Raw genomic sequence first — 12,460 nt, forward strand, 5'->3', positions numbered from 1 at the left:
TTCCTTGTATTTTTACTGATTTGATTTGCTTATATAAAAAAAAGAAATAACGGAAATTAAAAAGAGGTTATTGTGGCTATAAGAAAGTTTTTCAATTTTTACCTTTCTATCAAGGAAGGGTCACTAGTCACACTTGTGAATGTCGCTGAATTTTTATGGTATCAATTACTAATTTCTTGTCTTGAAAGCTTACTAGTCATGTTATTAAGCTATCATCGTTAATACTCTTTCCTATTAGACTGGTGATTGATCGAAGAAAGTACTAGTTATTGAAATGGTGTAAGATGTTTTTACTTGAGAAATCACTATCGATTTCGACAAGTTGTCCGCCGGCCATAGAGAGAGTTTGAACTTACTATTCTTAGTATAAAAGTACCAGCCAAATAATGAGAAAATTTACTAATTGTTCGGTAAGTACTTGTTTTGCCCACATATAACCATATTAGTATGATGAAGAAATTACGTCCCATGATCACTATCAAGGAGGAAGGTCCCAACTGCTGTATTGCAAAGTCCTTTTTAGTTATAAGTTATTAATGATATAGAAAACTACTACTTACATTACATGTACATATTTACCTTTTTTCTATTAGTAGTTACTAACCGCTTGATGCATTGATATATTTTTCAATATGATTCAATTCCCAATAACGACTCTGCCAGAATCACAACCATTTATCGTGTGGTCTATGTGAAAAGTTGTAGATGAGTCAAATCGGATATGAATGTCCTTGCTTGAGATCCATTATATGGGGATATATTCTTATCTAGATTTGAATAGATAGATCGGGTGTAATCGCGTGAGATCTGTCCGAGCCCATAATATTAAGTTATCGTGATTCGATAGATTGACCTAGTTGTGAGCAAATATTCCATGGATCTATTATATATTAAACTCAATATGGATCGGACCTAATGGGATTTATATAGGACCTATTAATTTCGATTGTCCAGATTTAGTTTAGCACAAACACTACGCTCATATCATTTATAGGCAAATTAATTAATTACATTCGATACATATAGACGCAGTACATGCAATTTATTGCATCACGTGGTTCTCACGTGTAGAATAATGCTTTGTGTGTACATAAAAATATGAGATAAATGCACTAGAAGTTCAAAAATTTGTCACGAACGTACAATTGAGTCTTAAAAATTTCAAAGTTCAATTAAATTCTAAAATTTTTCAAATTGATGCAATCAAATCCTTCCATTAACTTCGTCAAATTTGATTAACGAAAAATGTTGACGTTAGTTTTTTTTATTTTCTCTACCCTTTGTGGCGTTGACATGACTAAACTGCGTATTCTTTTTTTTTTCTTTTTTTAAGTTTGCTTATTTTTAATATAAATTAAATAAAATTTGTATTAAAAAATCAGATAAGCCCTTGCCGCCGCCATCCCACCATCGTTGAAGAGGGCCGGCGATGTGGGCGAATGGTTTGCGGGGGTCGCCGAGCCCTAGCCAAAGGCCAACAACCCTCACTTAGATTCCTTTTTTGTGTGTGTGTGTTTTTTTTTAAGTTTGCTTATTTTAATATAAATTAAATAGTATTTGGACTAAAATGATGTCGTTTTAGTTTTGAGTTTCATGTTTTAGTCACGTTATTGCCACATAAGTGAGATAAAAAAATATAAACAAAGTCAAGTCAACATTTTTTGTTAGCCAAGTTAAACGGAGTTAACAGAATAACTTGATTGCATCAATTTGATACATTTTAAGACTTAATTGCACTTTTTAAAAGTTTTAAAACTCAATTGTACTTTAATGATAAATTTTAGAATTTTCTATGCATTTCTATACAAACATGAGAAAATGACATTAAAAGTGTCAAAAGTTATGTACGGCGCGCTCACTTTAATACCAAAATTTTTTATTCGAATAACTTAACTGTTACTTTAAAAAAATCTTAGACAAAGGAACCGACCCAGTTGGCGGTGAAGTTGTTGGGGTCGGAGATGATGCCCTACTTCAAGGCTTGGAGAGTGATGTAGGCATTGTGGAGGCGGGGGTCCTCGAAGTAGATGGATGGGTAGACGGCAATGCTCTCTCTGCGGTTGCCAAACTCGTCGAGGTAGCGGAGGAGGTGGCAATGCTGGTGTATTGGGTGGTGGCTCCATGGGCGGTGGTGGACAGGATGGTGAAGGAGGAGAAGAAGGTGAAGAAGATGTCAAATGAATTTCGGAGGAACGCCGTCCTTTTACACAAGTATTTATCCATGTAGACTAGTTTTTATGAGAAAATGCTACCTCAAATAAAATTTTGAATTATAAAAGCGACGTAATTTCTCACCGGAAGTACTTAAGTGATCGTTTTTTCTTTGATTTGGCACTTATGTGGGTCGATGAAAACTTTTGGCACTAAAGTGAGCGTCATACGTAACTTTTGGCTCTTCTGGCATCCTTCTCCCCTCTGTTCCACATTGCTCAACACCTTATCTAATTTCTTCTTTACAAATTCTTCCCCTTCTCTATTGTTTAATCAAGTGAAGGCACTTCCCTTGCATCCAATGTCCATTAATACACAAGAGTTCAAAAATCTCCTAAAGCCATTAGATGATAATGTTTTGCTTTTCTCTTCCCTTCTTTCTCATAGTAGTAAAGTATTTCATTAAAATCTTCCAAAAAAACATAAGGAAGGGAATTAAGAGAGCTTATCTAGTGAAGATTGATAGAAGGGATCTCTCTTGATAATCATTAGGGGCATGCACTAACGTAACTCTCACCCACTTTTTATCTTCCTGAAATTACAAATTAAGTCCACAAAATCTACTGAAGCAAACTCTATATCAATTTTACCTAATCATCCCATAGGATAGCTAACCCACCTCCAATTCGTTAGATTAACAACAAATTGATTTTAAAAACCGAGACGCTTCTTTACTCTTTTTTGCAATTGCTCCATGATTCTTAGTTTCCACCAGAAAAAGTAAGTTGCGCTTCTTTTGAGCAACGAAGGCTCTAAGATTCTGGATTGTCAAGGGAGTGCCCAAACCTTGATAGATCAAACTTAGTAGCTCCATTTTTCATCCGGTGGCTTATTAGAGCTAGCCACCAAAGCATATTATGTTGCTTCCTCTGTCACTAAGATTTGACTGTCAAGGAGTTGGGACTCATCTAATAGCAAAATTGTCCAAAAAGTCATAAATTAATATTGCACTTTTATCAGTTCAGTCATAAAATTGAATAGAAAATTTCAAAAACAAAAACAAAAATAGGACGAAAAGATCCGAAAAAAATCCTTTCAATTTTGCCAATTGATTCGACCCTAAAAAAATTGCCAATTGAGTCCTAAACCTTTTCACAGTTTGCCAATTGAGTCCATCCGGCCAATTTTAATCGGAAATCACTATCGTGGACGCCGGTAGTGCCACATAGGAAGGCTGGGGCTAACGTAAACAATTTTTAATATTATTTTTTTAAAATTTTTAATTATTTTTTCTTCTTTTTTCTTTTATTTTTTTCTTTCTTTCTTTCTTTTGTTTTCTTCCAAGTCTAGCAAGGGTCGGCGAGGGCCTCGCGACCTTCGCCGTACTTGGAAGAAGAAAAAGAAAAAGAAAAAAAATTTCAAAATTTCAAAAGAATTAATATAAACTCAAAGAGCTTTTCCCGATAAGCTCCATCGAAAGCCTATGGTGAAATTATGATGGCATTACGTTAATAGAGGGACAATATCACAATTCAAACGTAAACTGAATCTCTTACTTTCATGATTCCTTAAATTTCTAGCTCTTTCCAAACTTACTTGAATATTTTTATTTTTCTTTGTAAGTTAGATAATCTGTTATCTCACATAAAAATCAAAATTCATTTTCTCAAATGGATCAAATATTTAAAAGCTCTTTCTCTAAATACTTGAAATTTATATTCATTTGGATTACATAAAATTTCCACATTATATGTTGTTGGCCAGCCCAGCGGTCTCGAGAAGTTCCTTTTGAATCCATTGCTACCTGGATGTACCTTCCGTCATTTATTCTTCTTTCAATTTTCAGTATCTCTATTGTTTTTCTATTAATTTCATTTGCATTTTGAATTTGTAACCTTTATTACATAACACTTTAGTCTTGGACAATAGATAGGCCTTAGAAATAGTTATGCATATGATGATCGTAAAAGAGGGGTTTGCAAACAAATGTCTAGCATGCACTCTTTTTAAAATGGCAATCATGCATTATTTTAGGGAAAAGTTTTAGCATCTCGATGTTATAATTTCTAGTCATACCTCAACTGCATTTCTTTTTAATAAATAAAGTTGTCGTCATGAGGTTCATATGTATACCCGATCGTTAAGAATAACCATGGTTGCGGCAATAATTATGCATGATAGGACCATGGAAGAATGAGACAAGTGGAAAACATGCATTTAATAGTGGCAAGCATGCATCATTCAAAGATAATATTTAGTCTCTTAAACTTTTAGAGAAAAAGTTTTTAATGATTGTAATTAAAACATTTATCTTTAACCATCTTTCAAATGTCATTTCTTGCACGCATGTAACGTGTACGTTCATTTGCTAGTATATAGTAAAATAAACTCGAAAAACTTTTCCTAATAAGTTCCACCAAAAGTCTATGGTGAAATTATAATGGCATGACTTTAATAGAGGGATAAAATCGTAGTTCAAACAAAAACTAAATATCTAAGGTTTTTTTTAGTTAAATAATCTGTCATTTCATATAAATTAGAATTCACTTTCTCAAATAGATCGATTCTTTAAAAAAATTTTATCTAAATACTTGAATTTTACATTCATTTATAATAAAGAAAAGTTTTCATTATATATCGTTGGTCAACCCGGCCGCCCCAAGAAGTTTCTTTTGGATCCATTTATACCTAGAAGTACCTTGTGTCGTATATAACTTTTCTCTACCTTCTTCTTTCAATTTCAGTTTCTCTATTTTTTTTTAGTTTCATTTGCAATTTGAATTTGTAACCTTTATTGCATAACACTTTAGTCTTGGACAATATAGATAGGCCTTGGTTATGCATGTGATGAACGTGGAAGGAGTTTGCAAACAAATGTCATGTACTCTTTTCAAAATGGCAACCATGCATTACTTTACGGAAAAAAATTTAGCATCTCGATGCTCTACAACGTATCTCTTTAATGAATAAATCCGTCGTTTTTGAAGTTTATATGCATATTTAGTTGTCGAGAATAATGTTGGCTATGGCAATAATTATGCATGCATGACCATAAGGGACAAGTGGCAAACATGCATTAATCAAAGACAAGTTTTAGTCTCTTAAACATTTATCATTTACCATGCTTGCATTAAAAAACATTTACCATTGACCATCTTTCAAATGTCAGTTTCTTGCACACATGTAACGCGTGTGCTCATTTATACAGTACAATAATGGCATAATGTTAATAAAGGGATAAAATCATAATTCAAACATAGACCGAATCTCTAGATTTCTTAAATTTCTAGCACTTTCCAAACTCACTTGGATATTTTTATTTTTCTTTGTAAGTTAAATAATCTGTCCCTTCACAAAAATTAAAATTTACTTTCTCAAATAGATCAAACCATTAAAAGCTTTTTTTTTCTCTAAATACTTGAAATTTTTATTTATTTGGATTAAAGAAAAGTTCTTCATTATATATTGTTGGCCTACCTGGCCACCCCCAAGAAGTTTCTTTTCGATAAATCCCTACCTAAAAGTATCTTGTGTAGCATATAACTTTTCTCTGGTTTCTTCTTTCAATTTCAGTTTCATATATATTTTTTAATTTCATTGCATTTTGAATTTGTAACCTTTATTACATAACACTTTAGTCATGGACAATAGATAGGCCTTAGAACTAGTTATGCATGTAATGAACGTGGAAGGAGTTTGCATTAATTTACGGAAAAACTTTAGCATGCTCTAATTCTAGTCACACCTTAAATGTCTTTCTTTTTAATGAATACATTTGTTGTTTTGAAGTTGATATGTATATTTTCTAGTCGAGTATACCGTTGGCTGCAATAAGTATGCGTGATATGATCATTAAAGAATGAGACAAGTGGCAAACATGCATTATTCAAAGGAAACTTTTAGTCTTTTAAACATTTATCTTTTGCTATGTTTGGAATCAAAAACTATTATCTTTGACCATCTTTTAAATGTCAGTTTCTTGCCCATTTGCGAGTATATAATAAAAAAAACTCATAGAACTTTTCCTACTAAGTTCCATCAAAAAGCCCATGGTGAAATTACAATGGCTTAACGTTAATAGAGGGACAAAATCGTAAATCAAACTTAAACTGAATCTCTAACAAATCAATTCACGACTCCTTAAATTTGTACCAATTTCCACACTTGCTTGAATAATTTTATTTTGCTTTGTAAGTTAAATACTTCACTATTGTATTAAAATAAAAAATCACTTTGTCAAATAGATCAAATCTTCAAAAACATTTTGACTAAATACATTTTTTTTAAGACGGAGAATAAATGGGTGTTTTAGTAAGTGTATCCCTCTCACACCCCACAGTATATAATATTCATTTTGCAGAATAAAGATTTTCTCATTGCAGTGCTCAAACTCAAATAATATTGATTGAAGAAGAGGGCCTCGCTTTGTGCTTCTTTTCATCACCATGAACCTGAATCTGGAACTTGTGCTGTTGCTGCTCCTATTTTTCAGTCTTTCTCCACGTGAGATGGCAAATATTTCCGACGAGGATGATTTAGATTTGGAAAGCCAGGTTAGAATAATGAACAAGCCATCCATCAAGACTTTTACGGTAATTTTCCTTCAACCCCCTATTTTTTTGCAATAATCCCATTTAAATTTCACGGAGGTATTGCAATTTATCCGGTTAATCTTCGAAATACGATTGTTACTCTGCGATTGATTAACTCTGTTTGATTTTATCAAGACTAAAGAAGGAGACACAATTGACTGTGTTGATATCAACAAGCAACCAGCACTTGATCATCCCCTACTGAAGAATCATAAAGTTCAGGTAAAAATTGATCATTTTCTCTCAAATCAACTGATGAATATGTGGACCGATGTTGAATAATTTAGGTTAAATGGTCTACTTGATACTTCTATGATCAGTTTTTTCTTCTTGTAGAAAGAGCCGAATCTACACGTGAGCTTGCGCAAAACTTCTCCGATTGCAAAATCGGTAAGATCTGGGTTGAGAGAGCTTTGCCCCATTGGAACGGTACCCATTCGTCGAGTAACAAAAGAAGATTTGGTGAGCGCAAGGTCCCTGCCCAAGATACCATCTGTCGCGGCAATGGGGCAAAGTCCTCATTCTCCAAATCAACATGTACTATCGCTCTCTCCCATGCTCATATGCATATCTACACATATACAATAACATCAGTGATTTTTCTTTTCCATTCTACTAATGAGGTTATGTGTCTCTAAATTTTATGAGCCCACATATCAAATGTCCACTTAGTACAATCTCAAGATCTATTCTTTCCATGATTTGTGTAGTAAAAGAAAAATCAATACAACTTTTAAAGTAAGATCGGTAAGCATAGGTGAATATGAGATTATTTATCATTTCTAGGTGGTTAACTTACAAATTATCATTTGTAGGTGGTTTCTCTAACAGACCTCATGGTAGAAAATATTAAATACGGAGGAGGTGGACGTGTGACGGTCTACAATCTAACTACTACTCCTGATCAATTTACTTCACATCATGTGTGGATTGAATCTGGTCCCTCGGAGAATGTTAGCATGATTATAGCTGGTTGGATGGTAAGTGATTTTTCAAGTAAGTTAATGCCATAAATTTTTTTGGACATAATAAGTTTAATATATGGTAAAATGATTTGAGAGAAAATTCTCTTATTTTTCTAGGTTGCTCCACCATTATTTGGCGATACCATTTCTCGGTTGTTCACGTATTGGACGGGTGAGCTGTGAATGATTGTTAATTCTTAATTAAAGCATTTTTCCCTTATTTTCGAAAGCCAAACTAGAAATTGAAGATTATTTGAATCTCATTGACTAAAGCATTGTCCTCATAAGGTGATGGCTATCGCAATGGGTGCTATAATGCACTATGTCCGGGTTTCGTCCAAGTGAGTAGGGAAGTAACCCCCGGTTTTATATTAAAACCTACTTCTACTTATGGTGGAGATCTATATGAGCTTGCAATTGATATCGAACAGGTATGTTTGATCTTTTTCATGGTACTTAAGGTAATGATTTTTTGCTAAAATATATTAGCTACTAAAAGTTTTGTTCTTAAAATTAAAATTTTTCGCTATCATTCTGCCCTACTGAAAGTTATCCATATAAGCATATAATCCATCATTGCATCCATGTTAGATAATTTTTGCAATTTTTTCCATTAGCACTTATTATCAATAGCTCTTTATAATCAGGATCGAAATACTGGGAATTGGTGGTTGGTTGTGCTCGGGGCAAAGATTAAAGTAGGCTACTGGCCAAAGGAACTATTTTCATATTTGCGCGATGGCTCACAATACATAGCTTGGGGAGGAATTGGCTCAGCTGGAAGCGATGGGATCTGTCCCCCAATGGGAAATGGTCACATGCCTTATGATAATTTGAAGCATGCTGCCATCTTTCGACAACTCCATTGGGTTCGATCAGATGGCAAATCCCTACCTCCTTCGGATAACACGAGGGAGTGGGTGGATAGATCCAATGTTTATGGTTTGGTGAACCATCACCATGTGAAACAAGATCGAAGTGGCTATGCCATTAGTTTTGGAGGTCCGGGGGGTTATTGCAGGGGATAGAAAATTAAGATGACAAAGCTATCTTGAGCGATTCAAATAACAAAGCTATCAATTTTCTATTCCACACTTTATTATTTGTAAATTAGTGATTTTTATTTTCGTTTCCTTCTTCCCGTGGTAGATAAAAACCATCTATTTTAATTTTATCAACTCCCTTTTACGATTCGTATTTCACATTTTCTTTTCCTTTCTTGAGATTGAGAGTGAGATTGCAATTACCAGCGGTCAAGATTAGTATGGATAGACTTTAATATAAAAATAGGCATGCTGGTATAGATAAAATCATTTATTGTGCATATAATGATTATAAATGACTTCCTACAGCAAACTATATGATTAGTGGCAACAATTGCTGTGTCACGGCTAATATTAGAGATGTTACTGCTAATGGTCTTATTGCCAAATTTCGAGTCATCGCTACCCGCAAATAATAATGTGATTAATAGGTACCCTACTTAATTTTTTATCCAAAAAGAATTTGACCCTAGATCTCACGGGTCAAAAAATACGTATGAATATAGTTGGCAAGCATTTATCAAGTAATTTTTAGCAATACTCATTTTGTCGAAACCTATAGGCACAAGGAGTTTCTCAATCTTTTCAAAAATAGAATCTATCAATTTCCATTTATTAAGAACTGTGTCAATTTAAAAAGGAGAGAACTGTTAGATGTAAAAATTCAGTCAAATTTCCTCATTAATTAGCGTATAAAAGAGAATAAGAATAGAACAAAATATGAGACCTCCGAAGAGGCAAAGTAGCTTGAACCGAACTGACCTATTTGATAAAGTCTTATTCTTGAAAAATATTTGGTGGAGATGGGATACTACGTCATCAGCCCATTAAAAACCTGCCAGCTCAAAGATTGTGTTACTTAAGTGTCACTTTAAAAAAATCACTTAAGTGCCATCGTCACCGGAAATCTAACGTGACCATTTTTTTATTACTTTCTCTATCTGGCATGGCTCACCGACGTGTTCAATCAGCATATATAGCCCAAAATAACGCCATCTCTGTGTTTTGCCCAAAATTTTAAACCCTAAATTGCAATTTGCAAGGAAATTCCCAAATTGGAACCCTTAAATCGACCACAACCCCACATCCGAACCTTTTCGATTTGGCCCCCAATGCAGATGGAATGAACGAGCTTGAGGGCGAAGTATAACCTTTTCGATTTGTCTCCCTCGACGTCGTCTCAATCTCTTGCTTATCAAAATTGAGGGCGAAGTATTACCTTGTCAAACAAGCAAATCCTTGTCGTGGTTGGTAATCAAGTTGGTTATAGAAGCTCCTGGAAGTGTGGATGACGGAGATCGAAGCTAGCGAGGGAGTAATGAACGAGCTTGAGGCACTTCATGTTCCTTGACCGAGAAGTAGGGCAAAACAGATGACTTGCGTGCGGTGGTCGATATGGCCTTGAAGGTGCGATTGTTGGTCACAAACGGCGATCAAACTAGAGAGCTGATGTCCTGGAGGCGTAAAAGATGGTGATCGGTGCCGGCGAAGAAGGATCGAGCAAATGCAAAGCACCTCGGTCGCTCAAATCTGAAAAATAAAACAGAACAGAGGCACGGTCGAGACTCCGAGGCGTGAACAGCTCGATCGGCGATGGCTACGGCGTTCAGAAAGTGACGGACAAGGATTACCAATGATGCCACTTAGAGTAAGCTGACGAAAACTTTTAGTATTGAAGTGAGCATTGCACGTGACTTTCCATGGTTCTATTGTCCTTCTCAAGTCAAGCCACGACATTCAATGACGGGATGGATTTGGTCCACCTAAGAAGCTCACCCCGTAGGTGCGAAGATAAAAATTGGTCTTTTTTCGTTGGAGCGACACCAAGAAGATGAACCAGACGGACCATTGCCAATGACCCAGAAGGCCATCACGGCCAGCCAAACCACCACCCTCCTTTCCCTCGCGAGAACATGCACAGCTCTGTGCCAACTCAAGCAGCTCCACGCCCACGTCCTCAAGCTCCACCTCCCCGGAAACCCATCCGCCATCGGACCTCTGCTCTCCGCCGCCGCGACTTCCGGCGACCCTTCTTTCTTCTCTTACGCCTGCTCCGTTTTCGAGCATCTCCGTTGCCGCAGCACCTTCATGTACAACACCATGATCAGAGGTCACGTGCAATCCGGGTCCCCTGTTACGGCGGTGTCGTTGTACTCGGATATGTTGAGTTCTGGGGTCGAGGGCAATAACTATACTTACCCGCCACTGATCAAAGCTTGCGTCTTTATGGGTCCCGATTCGAAAGCTATTGGTTTGCTGGTCCATGCACATGTCGTTAAGCTCGGGTATCGTGCCGACCCTTTTGTGGTTAGCGCGTTGATCGAGTTTTATTCGTCGGTATGCGATTTGGAGAGTGCGCGGAAGCTGTTTGATGGAAGTACTGTGAGGGATGTGGTCACATGGACTGCACTGGTCGATGGTTATGGGAAAGCGGGGGACTTGGAGAATGCGAGGCTCTTGTTCGACGAAATGCCTGAGAGAAATGTTATATCCTGGAGTGCCATGATGGCAGCTTACTCTCGAGTCAGCGACTTCAAGGAGGTTCTCTCTTTATTCAGGCAGATGCAAGAAGTGGGTTTTGAACCTAATGAATCTGTTCTCGTTAGTGTACTCACTGCTTGTGCACATCTCGGTGCTGTTACTCAAGGGTTATGGGTGCATTCATACGCTAAGCGGGTGAATTTCATTTCGAACCGCATATTAGCTACGGCACTGGTCGATATGTACTCGAGATGTGGTCTTGTGGATTTGGCTTTGTCAGTTTTTCACAATATTTCTGATAAGGACGCCGAAGCATGGAACGCTATGATCGCCGGGGTCGCTCTGAATGGAGACATAGTGAAGTCTCTTGAGCTATTTAAGAAAATAATTGCACATGGGACTCAACCCACAGAGACCACGTTTGTTGCTCTTCTCACGGCATGTACTCATGCCAAGATGACTAAAGAAGGCCTTAAGCTTTTCGAAGAGATGGGTAACATCCACGGCATTAGGCCAAAGTCGGAGCATTTCGCATGCGTTGTCGACCTTTTGGCCAGGTCGGGTATGGTGGAGGAAGCCGAAAAGTTCATGGAGGAGAAGATCGGAGGACTAGGAGGAGCGGATGCTAATGTGTGGGGAGCATTGCTACACGCGTGTCGCATTTATGGGAATGTAGAACTCGGGAATAGGATCTGGAAGAAGCTTACTGATATGGGCATAACTGATAGCGGGACTCGTGTACTCTCGTACAATATTTATAAAGAAGCTGGTTGGGAGAATCAGGCTAATGACTTGAGGAAGTTGATCTCGGACGCCCGAATGAAAAAGCTACCCGGTTGCAGCGTGATCGAAGTGAATGGCATCGTTAAAGAGTTCCGCGCCAGTGATTTTTGTCATCCACAGGCACTGGAGATGTGTAAAGTACTTGATTCTTTTTCTAGCATGGTAAACTTGGACGAGTTGTACATTAATTGAAATGTTCTCCTGGACAGTGATTTGGGCTAGGACTTCAGAGAGTTTTGGTAGGATTAGCCATTCTTTAGATCTGTAACATTTTGATTCTTGTATCAAGCTCAGTGAGTTATCAATCTTGCATTCATCCATAAGAATTGCATCATTGATGGGTTCTTGTCTGCCAAATCAAATCAATATCAACACAAAAACGAACTCCGATAATCATTGATACATTTGAAATTCTTTTACCTGGGAGACTCCTAATCTAGCGAGA

The 12,460-nt window shown here is 36.7% G+C and overlaps 2 protein-coding genes across 2 annotated transcripts; both read left to right on the forward strand.

Moving 5' to 3' along the window:
* Nucleotides 1-1,429: 1,429 nt before the first annotated feature.
* LOC115663962 (uncharacterized) lies at nucleotides 1,430-8,736 on the forward strand. The gene is made up of 9 exons (XM_030585920.2): nucleotides 1,430-1,442; nucleotides 1,917-2,211; nucleotides 6,644-6,743; nucleotides 6,879-6,965; nucleotides 7,080-7,133; nucleotides 7,559-7,723; nucleotides 7,826-7,880; nucleotides 7,997-8,139; nucleotides 8,356-8,736. Exons 1-9 carry the CDS (start codon nucleotides 1,430-1,432, stop codon nucleotides 8,734-8,736), a joined length of 1,293 nt encoding a protein of 430 aa, XP_030441780.2.
* Nucleotides 8,737-10,605: 1,869 nt separating this feature from the next.
* Nucleotides 10,606-12,207, forward strand: LOC130136038 (pentatricopeptide repeat-containing protein At5g66520-like). Its single transcript, XM_056306015.1, has one exon. The coding sequence runs from the start codon at nucleotides 10,606-10,608 to the stop codon at nucleotides 12,205-12,207; it is 1,602 nt and encodes a 533-aa protein (XP_056161990.1).
* Nucleotides 12,208-12,460: the final 253 nt, after the last annotated feature.

The sequence above is a fragment of the Syzygium oleosum genome, unplaced genomic scaffold (genome assembly GCF_021117445.2).
Source record: "Syzygium oleosum isolate NSW1041296 unplaced genomic scaffold, Sole_v2.1 Sole_v2.41, whole genome shotgun sequence".
In the NCBI taxonomy this organism is placed as follows: domain Eukaryota; kingdom Viridiplantae; phylum Streptophyta; class Magnoliopsida; order Myrtales; family Myrtaceae; genus Syzygium; species Syzygium oleosum.